At 45.2% G+C, this 23319-nt stretch overlaps 1 protein-coding gene across 6 annotated transcripts; it reads left to right on the forward strand.

The window, feature by feature from the left end:
* Window positions 1–7855: 7855 nt before the first annotated feature.
* LOC122435854 (cancer/testis antigen 1-like) lies at window positions 7856–9296 on the forward strand. 6 transcript variants are annotated; one of them, XM_043459942.1, is made up of 3 exons: window positions 7856–8312; window positions 8661–8781; window positions 8988–9296. In XM_043459942.1, the coding sequence occupies exons 1-2, from the start codon at window positions 7905–7907 to the stop codon at window positions 8766–8768; spliced, it is 516 nt and encodes a 171-aa protein (XP_043315877.1). In that variant the 5' UTR covers window positions 7856–7904; the 3' UTR covers window positions 8769–8781; window positions 8988–9296. The 6 variants fall into 6 exon arrangements, with proteins under 6 accessions (XP_043315877.1, XP_043315876.1, XP_043315872.1 ...); XM_043459941.1 differs by having other exon boundaries at window positions 7857–8312; window positions 8661–8777; XM_043459937.1 differs by having other exon boundaries at window positions 7858–8335; window positions 8661–8777.
* Window positions 9297–23319: the final 14023 nt, after the last annotated feature.

A 23319-nucleotide genomic window follows, 5' to 3' on the forward strand; every position in this document is an offset into this window, starting at 1 on the left:
CTTTCCAATTGAGATGCCTTTTATCCATTGATTTCTCTCCTCATAATGGTTTGGATATTTCTGATTCTGGGCATACTCTTTTCCTTGGGTGCTAGGTATATTTTTCCCTAGGTATATTCCACAACTTTAAAAAATGTAATGTTGTTTACTTACTTAGAAACACTTTGATCCTGTTGAGTCTTGCATTAAGGTTTGATTGGTGGGAGTTTGAGAGAAGATCCCTCTGAGTCCTGTATATGATGTCACCTGAATGAAGAGTTTCTGCTATGGCTCCAGCAGACTCTCTGCCCATGTGCAGGGTTCTCTCCTCCCTCTGCCGCCCTCTCCTCTCTGGTCTGCCGCCTGCCAGCTCCAATAGCCTGTGCTCTGCAACCCCCCCTCGACACCCAGGGGGCTGGCTGGACATGGCCTGGGCAGTCTGTGTAGATAGCAAGCTGGGGCAGCTGCACAGCTCATCTCTTCCATGTCTCGGCTCCCAGAGATCACTGCTGATCCTCCCTGGCCTGATGCCCAGGTTTTTCACAGCCTGAGCTTCATATATTTTGGCCTGTTTTAAGGGGATCTTTGAAGCCAGTGGCAGGGGAGACCCGGTCCTGCTCCTCCATATGCATGAACAGAGTCTGCCATGACAGAACCAGGAGAGCTCTGCCCCCGTGGACCTGAGGAAGGCACGTGCTGCTGCTGGGGATGGTGGCAATGGTCCTGGGGGTGACAGTGATAAGAGTTATCTCACCTGCCAGCACCCAGCAGCTCTAATGGCTACAGTGATCCTTCCTTTCAAAATGTAAGCCATTTATGTCTCCCCTGTTCAGTTCCCTTCACTAGCTTTATTCTCGCTCAGAATAAGCCAGAGGTCCTTCTACTGACCAGAAAGGCCCCATATTCTCATCTGTGAACCCACATTGCCTCTGTACCTCCTCTGCTATGCTCACTCTTGCTCACTCCATGCCAACCACACTGGCCTCTTGGCTGCACACTCAACATTCCAGGTTTTCTTAGGAATTAGTGCTTTTGCATAGTCTGTTCTCCCTGCCTTGACTACCCTCTCAAGTATAGCTCCTGGCCACCTTCCTCATCTCTGAGTCTGCTCAGGTCTCATATTCTCACCCAACTTCCTCCTGCAGCCACCCTCCCCACAGCCCAGTGGGCAGCCAATCCTCTTCATGCGGTTCTTTCCCACACCACTCATCACCTTCTATAATACAGTATAATTTACAAATTTGTTTTACTTCCTGCCTCTTCCCAATAGAGATAATCAGTATTCTGACTTCTATCACCATAGAGTATGAAAATGAGTTAAAACTCATGTTGAAGACCAAAGAAATGGAAATATTTAAAATTTCAAGACAGATATAAAACAATTAGGTAGTGTTATTTTGTGTGAAAGTAAACAGAGGCTAAAACTCATTCAAATAAGAGGTTTTGACCATGAAACACACCATGAGAACACAGTGCTGGACAGAAGCCAAATGGAGGGACACACCCCATGGATTGCCCTGCCTTCTCCATGGAGGTCTCCCAGGAAGTGATGTCCGTGTGTGGTGCCAGAGTGGGATTGGGTTCACGATCAGCCTTGTGGAGTTCCAGTGACTGGCAGCCTTGATTGGAAAGGCCATCCTGTCCCTTCGGCCCTCCAGTGCCCCATCTGCCGTCAGTGAGGTGCCCATGTGGAAGGGGTCTCTGTCTCAGCTCTCTCTCTCATCAGACCCCCTGCTCCAGCCTGCACAGTGCCACTCTGTCTCAGAAAGTGAAAACTAAATTTATAAAAACAAATGGCACAATTAAAGAAATAATAATAAATGCAATTTAAGATCAAAGAAAATAAAGTAGAAAGCTGGAAAGTTAGGGAGGTGCCTGGTGGAGTAAAGGGGCCTGTGTTCAAGGGGCCTGGGGCTCAGAGACCTTCAGGTTAGGTTCCCTGGCCCTAGCATCTCAGGTTAGCGTTGTGGGCCAAAATACCCTTCTTTAGATCGGGGGCTAGGTCTGCAGTGTCAGGAAAAATCGTTCGTGGTAATCGGCCTGTTCCTTGACCACAGTGAGGAAGTTCACGTGGCTTCTCCTCCTTTGTCTCAGCACCAGGATTCCCCTTGGCCGTAGGGTCTGTGCCTTTGGCCTGGTTCCCCCAAACCTGAGCCTCAACTACTCTGGTTGTCTCTGCCTTACATCATGGCCTAAAGACGCTGCTGACCCGGCACCCAGGGCAGCTGGGAGCATCAGCCATGGGGAGAAGAGAGGTGAGGGCACAACAGACCCCTGCTGTTGCTTTTTAATGTCAGTACCGAAGGTCACCTTTATCTGTGGTATCTGGCAGGGCTGTTGATTTTACTGTCAACTACTGAAGCTAGTTTCTGGCGCAGAAAAAAGACATGGTCGGCTGACCAGAAGCAATGCTTGTTCCAGCCACCTACTGAATGGCTTGCAGCAAAGAACATGGATGAGGGGCATTCCATGTGATTCAGGATAGGCCTATTGTATATGAAAACAGCAGGGAAGTCTATTTTCATCACTCAGCCTTCAAAACGTGTTCCGAGTTTTTATCAGAGGTCATTATTTATATAAAAGGGCACTTATTCTTCCTTATAACTTTTATTAATGCCAGAAATGAAACAGTAAAACCACAGTGAATTTTTCAAAATGTCATGATTTTGTCACATTCACAGGTGCCAGGGCTTGGGATTTCAACATCTTTTCCTGGGGACACAATCCAACCCACAGCCACCCTCCACCACCTCCCTCTTCACTCTGAGCACAAGCCCTCAGCATGTCCCCTGAGGCCTACACATCTAGCCCCTCCCTGTAAGCTCTCGGGCCCTGTCCTGCTGCTCTCCTCTTCACCCACTCTGCTCCAGCCACACTGGTCTCCTCACACTCCCAAACCTCCCTCAAGTCTTCACTCAGTCTCTGATTCACAAAGAAGCTGACCCTGACCACCCGGTTGAAAATGGAAAACTACTCCTCCAAGTGATGGTTCTCTTTTCTCCAGCTGCACTTCAGGCCAGAGTTCTCACCACCTTCCTATAGGCTACCTAGTGTAGTTGTTTTTCGTTTCTTGATTGTTTTTCGTTTCTGGCTGGACTGGAGCGTCCACAGAGGCCTGGAATGGTGTCCAAAAAAAATTGTTCCTTGAGTTATTGAAGAAATAAAACTACTATAGAAAATGTAAGAAAATATCCTTGTGAGCTAGGAGTGGGGAAGTACTTCCTAAACATTGGTTGAAGCCCATAACAGATTAAATAAAGAAAATACAAATATTTTTAATATCTTATGATCTTCAAGTAGGTAAGTATAATTGCAATTTGTGGAAATGGGCAAAGGATGCAAATAGGCTAGTTACAGAAGAGGAAACCCTCAAAGGTCGCAGGATGCGGTAGGAGTGGAGATGGTTGCTGCGTGCCAGATAGCAGCCTGGCACGACTGAATCCAGTGAAGCCTGCACATCCCTGAATGCCAGCATTTCCGCTCCTGGAAAACTGTGATCAGTACCCTCAGTGGGAGTGTATGAGAGTGTCCACACAGTTTTGTGTGTGGAGGCGGGAGTCAGAGCCACCTAGATGTCCCACTGTCTCTCCTTCTGTCCTAATGTCAGACCCTCAGGTGGGTCTGGTTGTTAATTCATGAGCTTACACTTGTGGCATGGCGGACAGCAGAAGTCATCATGCTAGACCGTTGCTCAGTACATTCTATGGGCTTTCCTCACACATGTCTAACCAGAGTGACCACACCTACTCTACGTACGCATGTGAATCTGGTTCTGCCCTGACATGCTTTTTCTCCAGGGATGATGGTGAAAATCTATTAATATGTGCTAAACCTACAACTAAAACTGCAACAATGTCTGCTCACTGCTCCCCCTTTGTAGCACCCACAGGGAGTCTGAGACAGAGAGCTCATTTCGTCATCTGTAAGCGACTGTGAGGCTTTACTTCCCACTTGGCTTTCGAACAGGATCCATAACCCAGGTCCACACTGCCCTTTACTCGGAGAAACTGGCCTGCTCTCCTCTCATCACGGTCACTTTGTTTATATATTTTTGCCTGTTCTCATTTTTCATTGATGCACACGGGCTTTCTCTAGTTGTTGCCAGGGGCACCTACACTCTAGTTGCTGAGCACAGGCTTCTCATTGTGGTGCCTTCTCTTACTGCAGAACATGGGCTCTAGCACAGGCTCAGTAGTTGTGGGACATGGGCTCAGTTGCTCCGTGGCATGTTGGATCTTCCCGGACCAGGCATTGAACCATGTCCCTTGCACTGACAGGTGGATTCCCGTCCACTGAAACCCATGGGAAGTCCTCCTCATGTTTTATCTTGCTCTGTCCTGAACTGTAACCACTTCTCTAACCTCTGCTTTCTCCTGGATTAAAAGTATATTGGTATATGTGTGTGTGGGCTAAATCGTGTCTGATACTTGCTACCAATGAACTGGACCCCACCTGGCACCTCCATCCAAGGGATTTTCCAGGAAAGAATACTGGGGTGGGTTCCCATTTCCTTCTCCAGGGGATTTGCCCACCCAGGGATTGAACCTGTGTCTTTTCTGTCTCTTGTGTTGGCAGGCAGATTCTTTACACAAGCATTACCTGTCTTTCGAAAGCCTGAAAGGAAAAGAGTGTGGCTTTACAACTGGACCACCTGAATCATTTCCCCTAGGAGTTCACTGACACCACCCACTCATGCCTGCTGTGTGTCTCCTACCACTCCTTTCAAACAGGTCCAGTTTACCATCTGCAGCCTCTGACACATCCCCCTTGCATGTGTTTCAACCTAAATATCAGCTTTATTACTGATGAAACTGATTGGGAAGAACATGGCTTGGGCATCTGAGCCAAGTCAAGTTGCTGACTTCCTCCAGACTGGCGGAGACCTGGGGATGGCCGGCCTCAGGAAAACATGGGCCCCGAGGATTGATCCACTTTCCCAGGCTGCTGCCTCCCATGGTCCGCTTCATTCCCTGTCACACTCTGCCATGTGTGACAGACCCATTTTCTTCCGTACACATTATCTCTCAGATTTGCTTTCTCATACTGTGTCAGATTATCTGTCACACACACTCTTTCTGGCATATTCCCGTGTCACTCTATAATGCCTTTTCCATCACACTTATCCCTAACCCTAACCCTACACCCGATCTCTCCTAGACTCTCTCTCTCTCTGACACTCTGTGGGCCACACACTTATGCTCTCATGGTATCTCTGAGAGAGTTATTTTCATCAGGTTGCTAGGGAGACCAAGGCTCTTTAGGGAGGAAGTGAACAGTCTTTCTTTTTCACATTCTTTTTCCTTAGACACGGAGGCCTGGTAGGCAGCAGAATCTCTTGCTCAAGGACATGCTTTTTTTTTTTTTTTTTGAGCTCAGAACCTATGTTATGGGAGAAGGTCTGGGTAAAACTTCCATGGCCTTGAGCTCTGGGTTAACCCATTTCTTCTGGTTAATATCCTGCTGATATCATCCTGGGATGTATGTTATGGGAAAGGGTCTGGGCAACATTTTCGTAGCCTTGAGTCATCCTTTTACCTATTCTCAGCAGCTAGCAGAAGCGTATATAATGCTCTGCTTAAACTAACAAACCGGGTACTCTTTCTACTCCGTTCTGATATCTATGTCAGAAGCCTTTTCTATCCCTTTCACTTTAATAAAATTTCTACTACACAAAGCACTGAGTGACTGAAACTGCGTCTCTTGGTTCCAGAATTAAAAGTTCTCCTTTGGAGACCACGAATCCGGCAGCACTGTTCACCATTCTCCGTACACGTTAAGTTATCATCTATCATCTTGGGCGCTCACTACTGCTATCACTGCATCTTAGTTTCTTCCCGTCGCATTCTGTCCTTTTAAATCCCTGTCCCAATCACACATTCCCTCTGTCACACTCACTCAAAACCATGCACCTGTCACAGTGGTAAACTCTCTGAGAAACTCATTCTATCATACAGTGTCTTTCCTTCATACTTCTGTCACTCTCTTGTCACACACATTATTTGTCATTGGCACTATCATTTTCATTTGCAGATCTCACCATTCAGACCCAACTTAAGCCCAGTGCCTGCTGGAGCACTACGGTCATCATATTTTGAGAAATGCAGAAACCAAAATGCACAACACTTTGAGCCGCTGGTGTTGGGGAGAGAGTGGGTGTGTGTGATTTGTGTGGAGGAGACCTGCATCATGGGAGACTGGATGCGAACATGGCAATACTGTCTGAAAACTGACTCGATAGAAGAAAATATGGAAAACATATGAAACATCATATGGACTGTAGCAAGTGTTAGCTATCACTACGGATTAAGAGCATAGGTGTAGATGAACAGTGTTCAGAGGAAGGACGCTGGTGGGTCCTGTGGCTTAGCCCCTTGCCCTCTAGTCCATCGTAGTTAGTGAGCCCCCTTCTAGAGCATGACTACCCTTACAAATGTCCCCCCAACCTGACAGTGGGCCCCTGAGGGAGAGATGTGTCCAGGCTCCCTGCTGGGGTCCTCAAGGCCACAGAGCAGGGGAGAGACACAGGCATTAGACAGGGTCTACCCACACTGACTGGGAGCCAGAATGGAGAGAAACTGGGTGGGTGGGAAGGTGGGACAGGCATGCCCCACCCGTGAGCAGGCACTGCCCGCACCTCTCCTTGCAATAGGGGTGGGGGAATGCTGCTGGCCTTGGATTTGAGGGCTGAGAGGATTCTCCAGCCAGGGGGTGGGGACCAGGGACGGGAGAGGGCAAGAGACTGGGCAGTGTCCAGGGGAACATTGCCCTTCCCCCAGTCCTTGAGTCTAGCCAGTTACTCTGGTGCTTCTGAGGGGCCCTGGGCAAGCCCACAGCCTGGAGTGCCTGCAGCCTGTGTGCCTGGAGCCCCAGGCAGCCCAGCCCCATGCCATCCCCAGTGAGCACAACAGCAGGCCCCGCCTCAGGTGGGCAGGCACAGCAGGCTCTGCATCCCCGGTATCATGCCTCCAGGGCCAGGCCACCCCACTCCCATGTGAAGGCACCTGTGCAGGCATACACACAGACACACATGCCCATGTGAATGCAACTCAACCATGCTCTCTTTGACACGCACACACACACACACACACATACACACATGTACACAGGGACCCTCCCATGTGCATGCACCTGACCACACACTCTCTCGTGAGAATACATATATGCCCGTGTGCAAGCACCTCCACACACAGACACATGCACATGCCGATGGGAAGGCACCTGTGTAAGGGCACTCTCTCGGGCACACACACAGATATGCACAATCAAACGCCTATGTGCATGAATCTGTGCACGTGCTCTCTCTCACAAACACACCCATGCACACGCCCATGTGCATGCACCTGCCCATGTGCATGCACCTGCCCATGCGCTCACGCACACAGACGCACATACATGCACATGAGCTATGTGTGAGACACCAGAGGGACAGACCGGCCCTGACCCAGGGGTTCCCGACTCCCTTCTGGGAGTCGATGACAAGGACCTGCGCTCAGCAGGATGGTCACCTGTGAGCGACGCCAGGCTGGCAGCAACACAGACTTGGAGGTGCACAGGGACCGGGGCTCACTTGGGGTTTGCAGGCTTGGAGTGGAAACAGTCAGGGGCCCTGAGGAGTGGGGCGGGGTCTGTTTGAGCATGCGCACTGAGAAGCTGCCCCCACACTAAAGGGTGGAGCGCCACCCAGAGGCCTCACGGCTGAGCAGTTTACCGGGCTTCCGGGTCCGAGGCAGGGCTGACACAGAGGGCCCAGACCACGTGGGTGTGCGTCTGCGCACGCGCATTGGGGAGACATGGCACGCGAACGGCATGAAACTTCAGCAGGGAGAGCCCCTTGCCCGAGAGCCTGCAGTCATCGCGGGAACCAACGGTCGGTGGGAACCAATCGTGAGGCAGGACCAGGGTGTGTGTGCGCAGGCGCTCTGCCTATGCTGAGTTGCAGGTCGCATTACAGGGCTGTGATTAGTAGGGACGGTTCAGACTTTCCCGCCACGGAGGGCAGGGGAGAGCGGTTCAAGATGGAGTCCAAGGCACACGGTGGAGGAGCCATGAGGGCAGCTGATGAAGACGCAGGTGCCGTGGCCTCTGCAACGGGCACAGCACATGGTGGCCAAGGTGTGCCAGGTGGTGCTGGTGGCCGCCATGGCCCTGGCGACCCAGCTGGCCCTGGAGATGCCGTCAGTCGAGGAGTCCCTGCTGGCTCCGGCGACATGGCTGATCCCAGAGACCCCAGCACTGCCGGAGAGTCAGGTGGCGCAGCCGCTGCCATTCCGCAGATCCCGGGGGCACCCCACAGACCAGGGCTTGGTGGAGACACAGCACCCGGAGCCGGAGTTGTGAGTAATCGAGTCTTCCAGTTGTATCCTATTCCAGGAGCCCTAGTGGGCCAAGTGGCCGCACAAGTTGGGGTGTGGGCCAGGGGTTGTTTAGGGGTAGCAGATGGTGGGGCCTAAAGTGTAGGGGGAGGGTACTCTGGGGGGCTGGAGGGTATGGGTCAGGGGTGGCCTGACTGCCAGGGGAAGGTGGTGAGGAAAAGCAATCTGAAGGGAACCAGAGGGTCGGGTGGTAATAGCCAGGGTGTTGGGCGGTGGCCGTAAGGGAGAAGGCAGGTCTCCGCGAGCAGGGAGCCTGACGTACAGCCAAAATGACTAGTGTGGATGGTGCCTTAACCATATCTCCACCAGCACCTTCGGTGTGCCTTTCTCATCACGCGCAGAGGCGGACAACGCACGCCACATCCTGACTCGACGTACTCAACTGCGATGGCCGGTTCAGAGGCAGCTCTACGTTAATGGCCGCATGTTGGTTCTGTCAGTTCTAAAGGGGTCTGGGGTGAGGGAGGGAGTGGTGGGTGGTGACCAGTCTCAGCCCAGAAGGAGCCATAATGGAGGGTTAAGCCTAGAGGAAAAGTATGGTGGTCTGGGCTTCTCGGTGTGCGGAGACAGAGGGAGGACATGTTCCTCTTCCTTCTTCTTGGCATGAACATGAATTTCATTTTCCCTCCCTTTTAGCCGTTTGACTGCTGAAGACCATGCCCTGCTCCACATGGCTGTCGACTTCTGTCTGGAGCAGATTTCCCTGGTGATGTGGACCTTGCAGAACTTCGTGCCCCGCCTTTTTCCTCAGTCTCAGCACAGAAGAATGCCTTAAAACTAGCCTATGTGCCTTAGTCTCAAGTGTCCTTCCCGAGGGCATTGCTTTCTGCAGTAGTTTGATCGGGCTTCATCTTGTGCCTGTGCTGCTGCTTGTGGGCTCAGGGTCCACATAGTTTGTTTGGTCGTTGTTAAATGTGGAAAATAAAACTGAGCTACTGTGCTGTCTTTGACTTTAGTTTTAGCTTGTTCACTTCCTAATACTGCATTCATCTTCCAGTTGGAGGGGAGGTTCTGAGATCCAGATATTCAAGGAGTACAACATAAGTGAAGACAATGTAAGAAGTGGGAGAATAAGAAATTTGTGTACTGCCATTCAGAATTGATTTTGGAATATTTTCTCAGTTTTATAGTTACATTTATATATTAAGATATAATACCAGAACGTTGTTGTTGTTGTTCTGTCTCTAACTTGTGTCCAACTCTTTGCAACCCCCTGGACTGTAGCACACCAGGCTCTGTGTCCCCGCTTTCTCCTGGAGTTTGTTCAAGTTCGTGTCCACTGAGTGTGTTATGCTGTCAAACCATGTCATCCTTTGTCCTCCCATTCTCCTTTTGCCTCAGTCTCTCCCAACATCAGGGTCTTTTCCCGTGAATCAGCTTTTCGCATCTGCTGGCCAAAGTGCTGAAGCTTCAGCTTCAGCATCAGCCCTTCCAATGAAAATTCAGGACTGATTTCCTTTAGGATTGACTGGTTTGATCTTGCAGTCCAAAGCACTCTCAAGAGTATCCTTGTATCCTGAAACCATGCTAAACTTATTAATTAATTACAAAAGATCTTTTGTAGATCCCATTGACCTTTCTACATAGGCAATCATTTTGTCTGTAAATAAATACACATTTATTTCTTCCTTTCCAATTAATGCATTTTAACTGGTTTCTGTTAAAATGAAATCTCCAACACTTTGGCCACTTGATGCAAAGAGCCAAAGACCCTGAATATGGGAGAGATTGAAGGCAGGAGGAGAATGGAATGACAGAAGATGACATGGTTGGATGGCATCACGTCTCTATGGACATGAGTTTAAGCAAGTTCTGGGATATGGTGAAGGACAGGGAAGCCTGGCGAGAAGCACTCCATGGGGTCACAAAGAGTTAGACTCGATTAAGTGACTGAACAACAACACAGTGATTTCTGTTATAATGGATTGGAGTTTCCTGCTTCTTTGCCTCCTGGTAATTTTACACTGAATGCCAAGCATTATCAAATTTCCCTTGCATGCTTGATATTTTTCTATCTCTAAACTTATTTTTGTGCCTTATTCTGAAATCTTGTTAAGATGCTTGGGAACAGTTTGATCCTCTTGAGTCTTACTTTTTAACATTGGCTCTGTAGGACCAGAGCAGATCTTAGTGTAGGATGAACTTAATTAACTGAAATCTTCCATGTCCGAGAAGGCTATAGCTGGAGACAAGGACTCTTTAAAAATTTTATTTATGAAAATTATTTGTTTACTTTTGACTGTGCTGCCTCTTGTTAACTGTGTGCAGTTTTTCTGTGCTTGCAGCCATCAGGGGCTACTCTCTACTTGCTGTGCTCAGGCTCCTCATTGCAGAGGCTTCTCCTGTTAAGGAGCAGGGACTCTAGATCAGGTTGAGCTCAGTAGATGTGGCACACCGGCTTAGTTGCACCAGGCATGTGGGATCTTCCTGGCCCAGGGATCAAACCCATGTGCCCTGCATTGGCAGGCAGATTCTTAACCACTGGACCACCAGGGAATCCAAAACAAGGAGTCCTATACAGTATGAGAGTGAGTTTATGTTTGTGTATGTGTTAGGAAGTGCTGTAATTTCATTCTTTTACATGTAGCTGTCCAGTTTTCCCAGGACCGTTTTTGTAGAAATTGATGAGCTGATTTCTTAAACAAATACTTTTTTTCTTTCATCCCATCAGGCCTTATTTGGGGAATGTTGAAACATCATTGTGTCACACGGGGTCTTTTCTTGCAGTGCACAGACACTCCAGTCACGATGCCCAGGCTCAGTACTTGCTCCACTGCATTGGCAGGCAGATTCTTAACCACTAGACCTCCAGGAAAGCCAAAACAAGGAGTGTTAGAGTGATAGTAAAATCTATCTGAACATTTGATTGGTACTCTCTATTACATTTTAAAGATGCTCATATCCTTTGACCAAGTTTTGGGAATCTATCATAGGAAAATTCTAGTATATGTGGGCCAGGCAGAATCGACCACAGTGTTCATTACTGCATTGTTTGTCACTGTGAAAAACTGGTAGAAGGTAAACCCAGGGGGAAACATTGAGTAAATCATGGTAATTTCATCCTGCAGGAATAACATATGGCAATCAGAGAGCAAACCAGATAGCTAGGAACTAATATGTAAAGAGATGAAAGCAAATTGCAGAATGCTGGGTCTGGCATATTCCTGTCTTTCAGGACTTTCTGGCCCTATGAACATGTGGGGCAATGCTGAGTAGAACCACCCAGAATAAGCACAACCACCTCAACTGTCAGTGTTATCACTAGACATTAGGGAAAATCATTTCCGTATTTAGATTTCCATGTTTAACTATCTTCATAAAGAATCATGACTTTTGAAATGATGCTGCTTTGGAACATAAAGGTCTTCTCCATTTCCCCATTGGAAAAAAGCACTTACTCACAAACTTTAATTCATCAAAAGTCTGTGAGGGAGCATTGGGAAGAGGACACCCCCAAGAAGTGGATGTGGACCCCCAGAGTCAGGGGATGGAAGCTGATGGGAGGGTCAGTAGCAGGGCCGATGCTTGCATTAACGAAGAATCTTTCCTATCTCACTTTTTTTTTAAAAGTTAGAAATTGATTTTTAATTTGAGGAAAAGTCTATACCAACATTGAGGACATCTATGGGTTTTTTCACCTGGCATCCATTTCCTTCTCTTGGATCTGGTATCCTCCTATCACCCTGGGAAATCACCCCTTTCCTTTTCTCTCACTCATTATGATTATGATAGAGTTGATGTCACCTGCGATTTCAGGAGTGGGCATGTGGCTCAGGCCTGACCTATCAGAGCACTTCTTTCTTCCAGCTGTGGTGATATCATCCAACCAGTGACACTTTGGGAGCTGTAGGGGAGGCAGGTTGCCAAGGGACAGAGGGGGAGTTGGAGAGAGAAGGCAGATCTCAGGGAACCAAATGCTGGATCCAGCCTTGCTTGAAGACAGAAACTACCTCTGTACCTTGTAGTTACACAGACCCAGAGACTCTCCCTTTGGCTTAAACCAAGGTGGTTATTTTGCATTGATTTGTTCCTTTTTTCACTTGCAATAGCAAAGTCTTCATTATTATTGAATTGAGGGACCACAGTTTTATTTATTACTTAATTTTCTTGCTAAGGGATTGGCTCTTAGGTAAGAAACCATCAAGCCATACTGTAGAAAAAGAGACAAATGAGAGTTTTTTGTGGGTAAATTGCCAGAGGTGGGGGAGTGTTTACAATGGGCAGATGGAGGAAAGGGCAAAAGCTGGAGAATAGGGATAGCCATTTCTAGACAGTGCTCCCCCAAACTGGCCCTGAATGGTGAAGTCAGTCCACCAGGGGGATGGGACTCTCATCTGATTCTCCCTCCCTCAGCCAGCAAACTTGGAATCATTCAGCTACTTTGACCCCATCCATGGACTGCTGAAGCTGCTAGGTTGCTTTAAAACCTGTCGGGTCCTGTAATTATTCAGTTCCAAACCTTCCAATGGGATCCCTGTCAGTCAGAGTTGAAGCAACAGCCTTCCAGTGGACTGAAAACTCCTATGTGGTCCAGCCTGCATCTTCTCTGGCTTCATATCTTCCCTTTCCAGTACCCCTTTGCCTAGTTGGGTCCAGACACACAGGGCTTCTTGCCCTTTATGAAACATTAGGGTACATTTAAGAAAATTTGTTAGACACCACCATGGGAGAAATTGAAGAAGACCTAAAAATGCAGAGATGTATCATATGCATGTTCTTCAATCATGTCTGATGAGAAGAATTGATATTGTTCAAGGCTCAATTTCCCCGAAAGTCATCTATAGAGTCCATCAAAATGCCAGCAAATATTTTTGTAGAAATTGATGAGCCGATTTCTCAAACAAGTAGTTTCTTTCTTTATTTTGTTCCATCGGGTCTTATTTAGGGAATGTGGAAACTTCATTGTGTTATGCAGGATCTTTTGTTGCAGTGCACAGACACTCCAGTCGCGATGCCCAGGCTCAGTAGTTGTTCCACTGCATGTAGGATCTTAGTTCCCTGACCAGAGATCAAAGCGATGTCCCCCACATTGTGAGGCAGGTTCTTTTTTAAAAGATTCATTTGTTTGTTTATGTAATTTTTGCTTGGCTGGGTCTTTGCTGCTACAAACAAGGGACTTTTCTAGTTGTGGTGAGTGAGGCTACACTCTAGTTGCAGCAGATAAGCTTCTCATTGCAGTGATTTCTCTTGTTGTGGAGCAGAGACTCTAAGCACTCCAGCTTCAGTAGTTGCAGCTGGCGGGCTCTAGAGCATAGACTCAACCACTGTGGTGCTTGGGCTTAGTGGCCTTGCACCTTATGGGATCTTCCCGGGGCAGGGATCAAACCCATGTTCCCTGCATTGGCAGGTAGAGTATCAACCGCTGGACAACCAGAGAAGTCCCTGATGAGCTGATATTGAAATTTATGTGAGAACAGAAGCCCAATGATAGCCTGAAGAATTGTGACTATTCACAAATAAAAAGACTAACACAGCCTAGTTTCATAGCTTATTCTATATGTCCAGTACTGGAGTTGTGGGTCCATGGGACAGGAGTGACAATCCAGAAGCATTTCCAACTTTTAAGTTTAATCAGGTCCCACTTAGTTCAGTTCAGTTCAGTTCAGTCGCTCAGTCATGTCCGACTCTTTGCAATTCCATGAACTGCAGCATGCCAGGCCTCCCTGTCCATCACCAACTCCCAGAGTCCACCCAAACCCATGTCCATCGAGTCGGTGATGCCATCCCACCATCTCATCCTCTGTCATCCCCTTCTCCTCCTGCCCTCAGTCTTTCCCAGCATCAGGGTCTTTTCAAATGAGTCAGCTCTTCTCATCAGGTCGCCAAATGTGGCCCACTTATTTACTTTTGTTTTTATTTCTGTTACTCTAGGAGATGTGTCATAGTGGATCTTGCTTTGATTTATGTCATAGAGTGTTCTGCCTGTCTTTTCCTCTTGTTTTATAATAGTTTGTAGTCTTCCATTTAGGTCTGTAATCCATTTTGAGTTTATGTATGGTGTTTGGAAGTGTTCTAATTTCATTCTTTCACATGTAGCTGTCCAGTTTTCCCAGCACCATTTATTGAAGCGGCTGTCTTTGTTCCATTGTACATTCTTGCGTCCTGTGTTAAAAATAAGGTACTTGGGTGGTCCCAACAAGGTGGAGGAATAAGACTTGTGAGACCACTTTCTCCACACAGATATATCAAAAGATCATTTGAATGCTGAAGAACTTCCACAAAACAACTTCTGAACACTGGCAGAGGACACCAGGCAACCAGAAAGGCAGCCAATTCTGTTCGAAAAGAGGTAGGACAAAATAGACAAAAAGAGAGGCAAAAGAGTCAGGGACAGAGACCCATCCTGAGGAGGGATTTGTGATGGAGAAGTTTCCCAACAGCTGGAAACCCTCTCACGGATGGGTCAGTAGGGAGTTTAGAATCTCAGAGGGAAACATAACTGGGAGAAAAAAAACACACACACACACAGAATAGGCGACTAACCACAACTCCCAGCAGAGAAGTAGCCCAGACGCTCGCAGCCGCCATCAGCAAGCAGGGGCTGGATAGGGGGGTGCAGGTTGCATGCTTAGGGTAAGGACTGGGCCTGAATGCCCTAAGGACAGTCTGAGGGAGCTAACATGAGATAGCAACCCAAACTGTGGGATCATCGAAGAGAAAAAAAAAGAGGGGGGGGGGACTTTCCTGGGAAAGGCTCTAACCTAAGGTACAGCCTGGCCTGCTCACAGACCTAAGGACTGAGCAATCACCAAAGGAAAGCTGGCTGGCTGTGGACCACTGGAGGCAGAGAGGCAGGTGTGTGACAGACAGAGCCGGAAGGCGAGGGGCCATCTCAGCCCCAGATTCAGCATCCTCCAAAAACTGTGAGCAGGCTCCCAGTTGCTACCAATGCCTTCCTGGCATCCTGGACGGTTAACTTGGGCCAGGAGGGTCAGAGCCTGAGATCAGGTCCCCAGAGGAGACACATGGCACATCTGAGATGGTGCTCTCCTGATGCACCTGGGAAACAGGTGTCAGGACCGAGGAGGTGATTAAGATAAATAGCCAACCTGGGACTGTGCACTCGCCAAGCACCTGGTGGCCTGAGATGCTCAGACCTGGGGAGGGCACAAAACGCACTCCCAACCAAGTCTGTGCCCCTGTGCAGTACCCAAGAACCTGAACCTGAGCAGCTCAGGCCTGGAAGTGCATGAAACACAGGGTCTGCTTTGCACAGTTCCCCTGCAGAGCAACCTGGATCCTGAGCACTGTAGACTGGGAAAGCACATGCCATGGTGAGCTGGGGCAAACCCAGTGTGGTGCATACACTGTGAGCACTCCCCACACACGCCACTGGTGTTTGTTTGCTGTATTCTTCCCTCCCCTCAACACAACTGAACAAGTGAGCCTAAATAAGTGACCACCCTGCCCCCTTGTGTCAGGGTGGAAATTAGACACTGAAGAGACTTGCAAACAGAGGAAGCCAAAATAAACAAAAAAGAGGGAACCACGCTGGAAGTGACAGGAGCAACAGATTAAAACCCTGTAGTTAGCATTGACTAAGCATTGGAAGGGGCCTATAGACCTTGAGAAGAAGTGTAAGCTGGAACAAGGAACTATCTGAAACTGAACTGACCCCACATTGCCCTCAACAACTCCAGAGAAATTCTAGATATATTTTTACTATTATCATTTTAAAATTATTTTTAAGATCCTTATTACTCCTTTAATTTTCATTTTTATAACCTACTATTAGTTTGCAAAAAATGACCCTATTTTTAAAGCAAATTTCATATATATATATATATTTAATTTTTGTGATTGGTTTTGTTTCATGTTTTTAATATTGTATTTTTTTTTAGTTCTACCACTTTATTGCTACCAACCCATCTCCCTCCACCCTCGTGCACACATGCTCAGTCGTATAACCCCATGGACTGCAACCCACCAGGCTCCTCTGTCCATGGACTTTTCCAGGCAAGAATACTGGAGTGGGTTGCCATTTCCTTCTCCATTAATATTGTATTTTTGAGAGTCTAACCTCTACTCTAGATTTTTCATCTTTGCTTTTTGTTATTTGTTATAAATTTTGTACCTTTAAGAATCGAATCTTCAGTATCCATTTTCACTTAGGGGTGTGATTACTAGCTTGATTGCTCTCTCCCATTTTGACTCTCCCCTTTCTTCCCCAGGTCACCTCTATCTCCTCCCTCCCCCTTCTCTTCTCTACTTAACTCTGTGAATCTCCCTGGGTGTTCCAGGCTGTAGAGAACACTTAGGGAACTGATTACTGGCTAGACTGGTCTCTCCCACTTTGACTGCCTCTCTTCTCCTCCTGGTCACCTCTATCATTCTCCTCCCTTTCCCTTCTTTAGGTAACTCCATGAACCTCTCTGGGTGTTCCAGACAGTGGAGAGCACATGGGCAAAGAATATTAGGAAAATCAAAGAAAAGAATAAATGTAGAAAAGTAATAATAAGCTTAAAAAATTAAAATTAAAAAGAGAAAAGGAAACAAATGGAAAATTCCATAGAACTGCCAAAGAACAATGTAGAGTCAGAGGTTTATAACAACAATTAAAAAATGTGACTGAGGGGAAAAAATGTGACTGAGGAAAACAAAAAAAAAGCTCAAAAGCTTAATTAGATTTCATAGTGTCAATAAAATCAACAACTACAACAGAGGGTGAAAACAAAAGGAAAAAAATCCAGAAGAGCCTACAGAGCAAGTGAAAACATAAGAAAAATATATGTTTTTCTTCAGTCAATGCTCAGAGTCATTTCCCTCGCTGGGAATCACAGTTCACCTCACCTCCCTAGGATGCCCTCCGACACTGTGCTGATCTCTGGACCTGTTGTGGGGGCAGCTCAGATTCTAAGCTGGTCCTACTGTGTATTCTTGCATGTTCTTGTCTCCAATGTCCACAGCTATCAGAACCAGTGCGTTTTCTTTTGTGGGAGCTCTCAATGTCCTTTTCCTTTTTTTTTTTTAATTTATTTATTTATTTATTTTTTCAGTGGGTTTTGTCATACATTGACACAACCCTTTATCAATGTCCTTTTATATATTCCATAGACACAGAGTCTGCCTAGTTGATGGTGTGGATTTAATCTGCGGCTTGTAGAGCTGGTGGGAAGGTTTTGGGTCTTCTTGCTTAGCCATACTGCCCCTGGCTATCAATTACGTTTTATTTCCACCTCTGCATGTGGGTCATCCACTGGGGTTTTCTCCTGAGGCTGCCTTGGAGGACTTGGGTTTGCCTCCGTGAGGGCCAGGTGTGGACGTTGTGCAGCTGCCTGGGTTTCAAGGGTTCTGGCAGCACCAGGTACTCAGGGGAGTTGGCGGCTAGGGCAGCAGGATATCTACTGCTCTAGAAGCATATGGAAACCAGTATTGGCCAATATGCTCCACCATTCTTGCCTGGAGAACCCCCTGACAGAGAAGTCTGACAGTCCACAGTCTACAGGGTCGTCAAGATTTGGGCACGACAGAAGCGACCCTGCACACACAGATGCAAGAATTTTTTGCCTACTGCAGCTCTACCCCAGTGAGATTTGAGCATGAAGAGGGCGCAGCTGCTTGGCTTGCAGGGACCCTGGCAGCACAAAGTGTGCAGGGACACTGACTGCCTCCGCCCCAGGAGTTATGGCCCTCATTGCAGTTCAGTCGCTCAGTCGTATCCAACTATTTGTGATGCCATGGACTGCAGTACGCCATGCTTCCCTGTCTATCACCAGCTCCTGGAGCTTACTCAATCTCATGTCCATTGAATCGGTGATGCCATCCAACCATCTCATCCTCTGTAATCCCCTTCTCTTCCTGCCTTCAATCTTTCCCAGCATCAGGGTTTTTTCCAGTGAGTTAGTTCTTCACATCAGGTGGCCAAAGTATTGGAGATTCAGCTTCAGCATCAGTCCTTCCAATGAATATTCAGCACTGATTTCCCTGAGGATTGACTGGTTTCATCTCCTTGCAGTCCAAGGGACTTTCAAGAGTCTTCTTCAATACCACAGTTCAAAAGCGTCAATTCTTCAGCACTCAACTTTCTTTATGATCCAATTCTCACATCCGTACATGATGACTGAAAAAAACCACAGCTTTGACTAGATGGACATTTGTTGGCAAAGTAATGTCTCTGCTTTTTAATACGCTCTCTAGGTTGGTCATCATTTTTCTTCCAAGGAGCAAGCGTCTTTTATTTATTTATTTATTTATTTATTTATTTTTGGTTCAAATACTTTATTTACAGTTAAATTTAAAACAGTGTATAGGAATTCAACCATATCAGCCAATTTTATATTAAAGGACTATAGGTTGTCAATGGGAAGAGGTCACTTACAAAATGACACTTACAAAGCTTCCCAGAGTTGATTTTTTTTAAAAAAAAACCCTTGCCAATAAGAACAAAACAACAGTTTAGGTTGGAATTTGCCAAGAGTATGGGAACGAAAGGGGCTTCCCACATGGCTCAGTGGTGAAGAATCCACCTGCCAATTCCAGAGCTGCATGAGCCCCAAGAGACGTGGGTTCAATCCCTGGGTCAAAAATAACCCCTGGAGAAGGTAATGCAACCCACTCCATATTCTAGCTGGGATAATCCCATGGACAGAGGAGCCTGGTGGGCTACAGTACATGGAGTTGAAAAGAGTTGGTCGCGACTGAGCACACATCCACTGGTTAATCTAACATGGCCTCTTAGTACCTTGGCTGCATGCTGTACTTTCTCACTACCCAGGATTATTCTTTCTATGAAATATGATTTCAGATCTCTCCCTCTAAGAACATCTTCTATGAGAACCTTTAATCCTCTCATCCAGCTACTCCTATCACATCTTGTCTTTGACCTTGTCAAGACCTCCATCCCATGATGCTGCTACTACCTATCAATCCACTCTTGTTTTAATTTCCTTCCCATCAGCTGACTCCCATTTCACCCCTCCTAATCACTCTCATGCTCATATTCTCAATTCTCTTTTTCAATTTTCCTTCACTCTAGGATTTCCTTTACCTCTTGATGAAACTCCACATTAGATAAATATTTTATCTAGTTAAATTATTCAATAAAAAGTCTCTTTTCTCTTACACCTGGGATACTGCACTCTATAAAACAAAGCTTAGAAAATAATCAGTACTATCACCACTAAGGTTATCACGTTCAAAAGTAATTGGACTTTCAAGATCAAGAAATCTTTTTTTTATATTTTCCTAAGTAGCATTCTCTTTTACTGTTGATAACAACTACTTCAAACCTACTTATTTTACTTTAAACTTCTTACCCTACTACTTATATACCCCTTTTTAGCAGATGAACTTGCTTAATATCTTAAAGAGAAAACAGAATCCATCAGATGGGAATTATCTTAATTTCCTGTCCAAAAACCTATACTTTTGATAGCATATGTACTTGTAATTTCCTCTGCTGAGTTCCCTTCCACGTAAGTCCAACTCCTTCATATTTGCTGAATCCTGTCTTTGACAACCGTCTAGGGACTTAACACTGATAATATCCTTTATTGTATATTTTAATTTTCTCCCTCTTTACGAAGTACTGCAAATCAGCATTTTAAATGTATTTCTCTAGGCTTAAAAAACCCTCTTGAGTCTAAATTCCCCTCCAGATACAAATCTACTGTTTTCTTTTGCAGCTAAATTTCTCAAAAGGATTTCCATTTTTCCTTCCTTATCCCTCTCACTTTTTTTTTAAAATTTTAATTGGAGGCTAATTACTTTAAATTACTGTGGTGGTTTTTTGCCATACATTCACTTGAATCAGCCATGGGTGTACATGAGTTCCCCATCCTGACCCTCCCTCCCACCTCCCTTGCCATCCCATCCCTCAGGATCATCCCAGTGAACCAGCCCTGACCACGCTGCCTCATGCATCGAACCTGGACTGGTGATCTATTTCACATATGAGAATATGCATGTTTCAATGCTATTCTCTCAAATCATCCCACCTTTGTCTTCTCCCAAAGAGTCCAACAGTCTGTTCTTTACATCTGTGTCTCTTTTGCTGTCTCGCATATAGGGTCATCGTTACCATCTTTCTAAATTCCATATATATGTGTTAGTATACTGTACTGGTGTTTTGTTTTTTTTTTTCCTGACTGACTTCGCTCTGTATAATAGGCTCCAGTTTCAACCACCTCATTAGAACTGATTCAAATGCATTATTTTTAGTAGCTGAGTAATATTCCATTGTGTATATGTACCAGAACTTTCTGATCCATTCGTCTGCCAATGGACATCTAGGTTGCTTCCATGTCCTGGCTATTGTAAACTGTACTGTGATGAACACTGGGGTACATGTGTCTCTTTCAAATCTGGTTTCCTCTGTGTGTATGCCCAGCAGTGGGATTGCTGGGTCGTTTGGCAGTTCTATTTCCAGTTTTTTAAGAAATCTCCACACTGTTCTCCATAGTGGCTGTACTAGTTTGCACTTCCACCAAAAGTGTAACAGGGTTCCTTTTTCTCCACACCGTCTCCAGCATTTATTGTTTGTAGACTTTTTGATAGCAGCCATTCTGACTGGCGTGAGATGGTACCTCATTGTGGTTTTGAGTTGCATTTCTTTGATAATGAGTGATGTTGAGCATCTTTTCATGTGTTTGTTAGCCATTTGTATGTCTTCTTTGGAGAAATGTCTGTTTAGTTCTTTGGCCCATTTTTTTATTGGGTTGCTTATTTTTCTGGAATTGAGCTGCAAGAGTTGCTTGTATATTTTTGAGATTAATTCTTTGTCAGTTTCTTCATTTGCTATTCTCCCATTTTGAAGGCTGTCTTTTCACCTTGCATATAGTTTCCTTCATTGTGCAAAAGCTTTTAAGTTTCATTAGGCCCCATTTGTTCATTTTTGCTTTTATTTCCAATATTCTGGGAGGTGGGTCATAGAGCATCCTGCTATGATTTATGTCAGAGAGTGTTTTGCCTATGTTCTCCTCTAGGAGTTTTATAGTTTCTGGTCTCACATTTAGATCTTCAATCCATTTTGAGTTTATTCTTGTGTATGGTGTTAGAAAGTGTTCTAGTTTCATTTTTTATAAGTGGTTGACCAGTTTCCCCAGCACCACTTGTTAAAGAGATTGTCTTTTCTCCATTGTATATTCTTGCCTCCTTTGTCAAAGATAAGGTGTCTATAGGTGCATGAATTTATCTCTGGGCTTTCTATTCTGTTCCACTGATCTATATTTTTGTCTTTGTGCAAGTACCATACTGTCTTGAGGACGGTTGCTTTGTAGTATAGCCTGAAGTCATGCAGGTTGATTCCTCCAGTTCCAGTCTTCTTTCAAGATTGCTTTGGCTATTCAAGGTTTTTTTGTAATTCCATACAAATTGTAAAATTATTTGTTCTAATTCTCTGAAAAATATTGTTGGTTGCTTGATAGGGATTGCATTGAATCTATAGATTCTATATATTGAATCTATATATTCATTTTCACTGTATTGATTCTTCCAATCCATGAACATGGTCTATTTCTCCATCTATTTGTGTCATCTTTGATTTCTTTCATCAGTGTCTTATAGTTTTCTACATATAGGTCTTTTGTTTCTTTAAGTAGATTTATTCCTAAGTATTTTATTCTTTTTTTTTTTTTTAAATCCACAATTTTACACATTTATCTCAAACATGTGTCAGTGAAAAATCACCAACTATTACAAAATAGGAAAAATTATATACCTAAGTATTTTATTCTTTTTGTTGCAATGATGAATGGAATTGTTTCCTTAATTTCTTTTTCTGTTTTCTCATTGTTAGTGTATAGGAATGCAAGGGATTTCTCTGTATTAATTTTACATCCTGCAACTTTACTGTATTCATTGGTTAGCTCTAGTTATTTTCTGATGGGGTCTTTAGGGTTTTCTATGTAGAGGATCACGTCATCTGCAAACAGTGTGAGTTTTACTTCTTCTTTTCCTATATGGATTCCTTTTCTTTCTTTTTCTGCTCTGATTGCTGTGGCCAAAACTTCCAAAACTGTGTTGAATAGCAGTGGTGAGAGTGCGCATCCTTGTCTTGTTCCTGACTTTAGGGGAAATGCTTTCAGTTTTTCACCATTGAGGATAATGTTTGCTGTGGGTTTATCACATATGGCTTTTATTATGTTGAGGTATGTTCCTTCTATGCCTGCTTTCTGGTGGGTTTTTATCATAAATGGATGTTGAATTTTGTCAAAGGCTTTCTCTGCATCTATTGAGATAATCATGTGGTTTTCATCTTTTAAATTGCTAATATGGTGTATCACATTGACTGATTTGCAAATATTAAAGAATTCTTGCATCCCTGGATTAAAGCCCACTTGGTCATGATGTATGATCTTTTAAATATGTTGTTGGATTCTGTTTGCTAGAATTTTGTTAAAGACTTTTGCATCTATGTTCATCAGTGATACTGGCCTGTAGTTTTCTTTTTTTGTGGCATCTTTGTCTGGTTTTGTTATTAGGGTGATGATTAGGGTCATTATTTGATGATTAGGGTGATGGTGGCTTCATAGAATGAGTTTGGAAGTTTACCTTCCTCTGCAAATTTCTGGAAGAGTTTGAGGAGGATAGGTGTTAGCTCTTCTCTAAGTTTTTGGTAGAATTCAGCTGTGAAGCCTTCTGGTCCTGGGCTTTTGTTTGTTGGAAGATTTCTGATTACAGTTTCGATTTATGTGCTTGTGATGGGTCTGTTAAGATTTTCTATTTCTTCCTGGTTCAGTTTTGGAAAGTTATAGTTTTCTAAGAATTTGTCCATTTCTTCCAAGTTGTCCATTCTATTGGCATATATATGCTGATAGTTGTCTCTTAGGATCCTTTGTATTTCTGTGTTGTCTGTTGTGATTTCTCCATTTTCATTTCTAATTTTGTTGATTTGATTCTTCTCCCTTTGTTTCTTCATGAGTCTGGCTAATGGCTTGTCATTTTATTTATCTTCTCAAAGAACCAGCTTTTAGCTCTGTTGATTTTTGCTATGGTCTCTTTTCGTTCTTTTCTTTATTTCTGCCATACT

Source organism: Cervus canadensis, chromosome X (assembly GCF_019320065.1).
Source record: "Cervus canadensis isolate Bull #8, Minnesota chromosome X, ASM1932006v1, whole genome shotgun sequence".
Lineage (NCBI taxonomy): Eukaryota > Metazoa > Chordata > Mammalia > Artiodactyla > Cervidae > Cervus > Cervus canadensis.

What these genes read in the sequence shown, in the direction of transcription:
- LOC122435854 (XM_043459936.1), top strand. Translation starts at nt 7,905, where the DNA reads ATGCTGAGTTGCAGGTCGCATTACAGGGCTGTGATTAGTAGGGACGGT. An exon ending in AGTAATCGAGTCTTCCAGTT is followed by an intron (nt 8,336 to 8,660) that starts GTATCCTATTCC and finishes TATCTCCACCAG; the next exon opens with CACCTTCGGTGTGCCTTTCT. An exon ending in AATGGCCGCATGTTGGTTCT is followed by an intron (nt 8,787 to 8,987) that starts GTCAGTTCTAAA and finishes CCTCCCTTTTAG; the next exon opens with CCGTTTGACTGCTGAAGACC.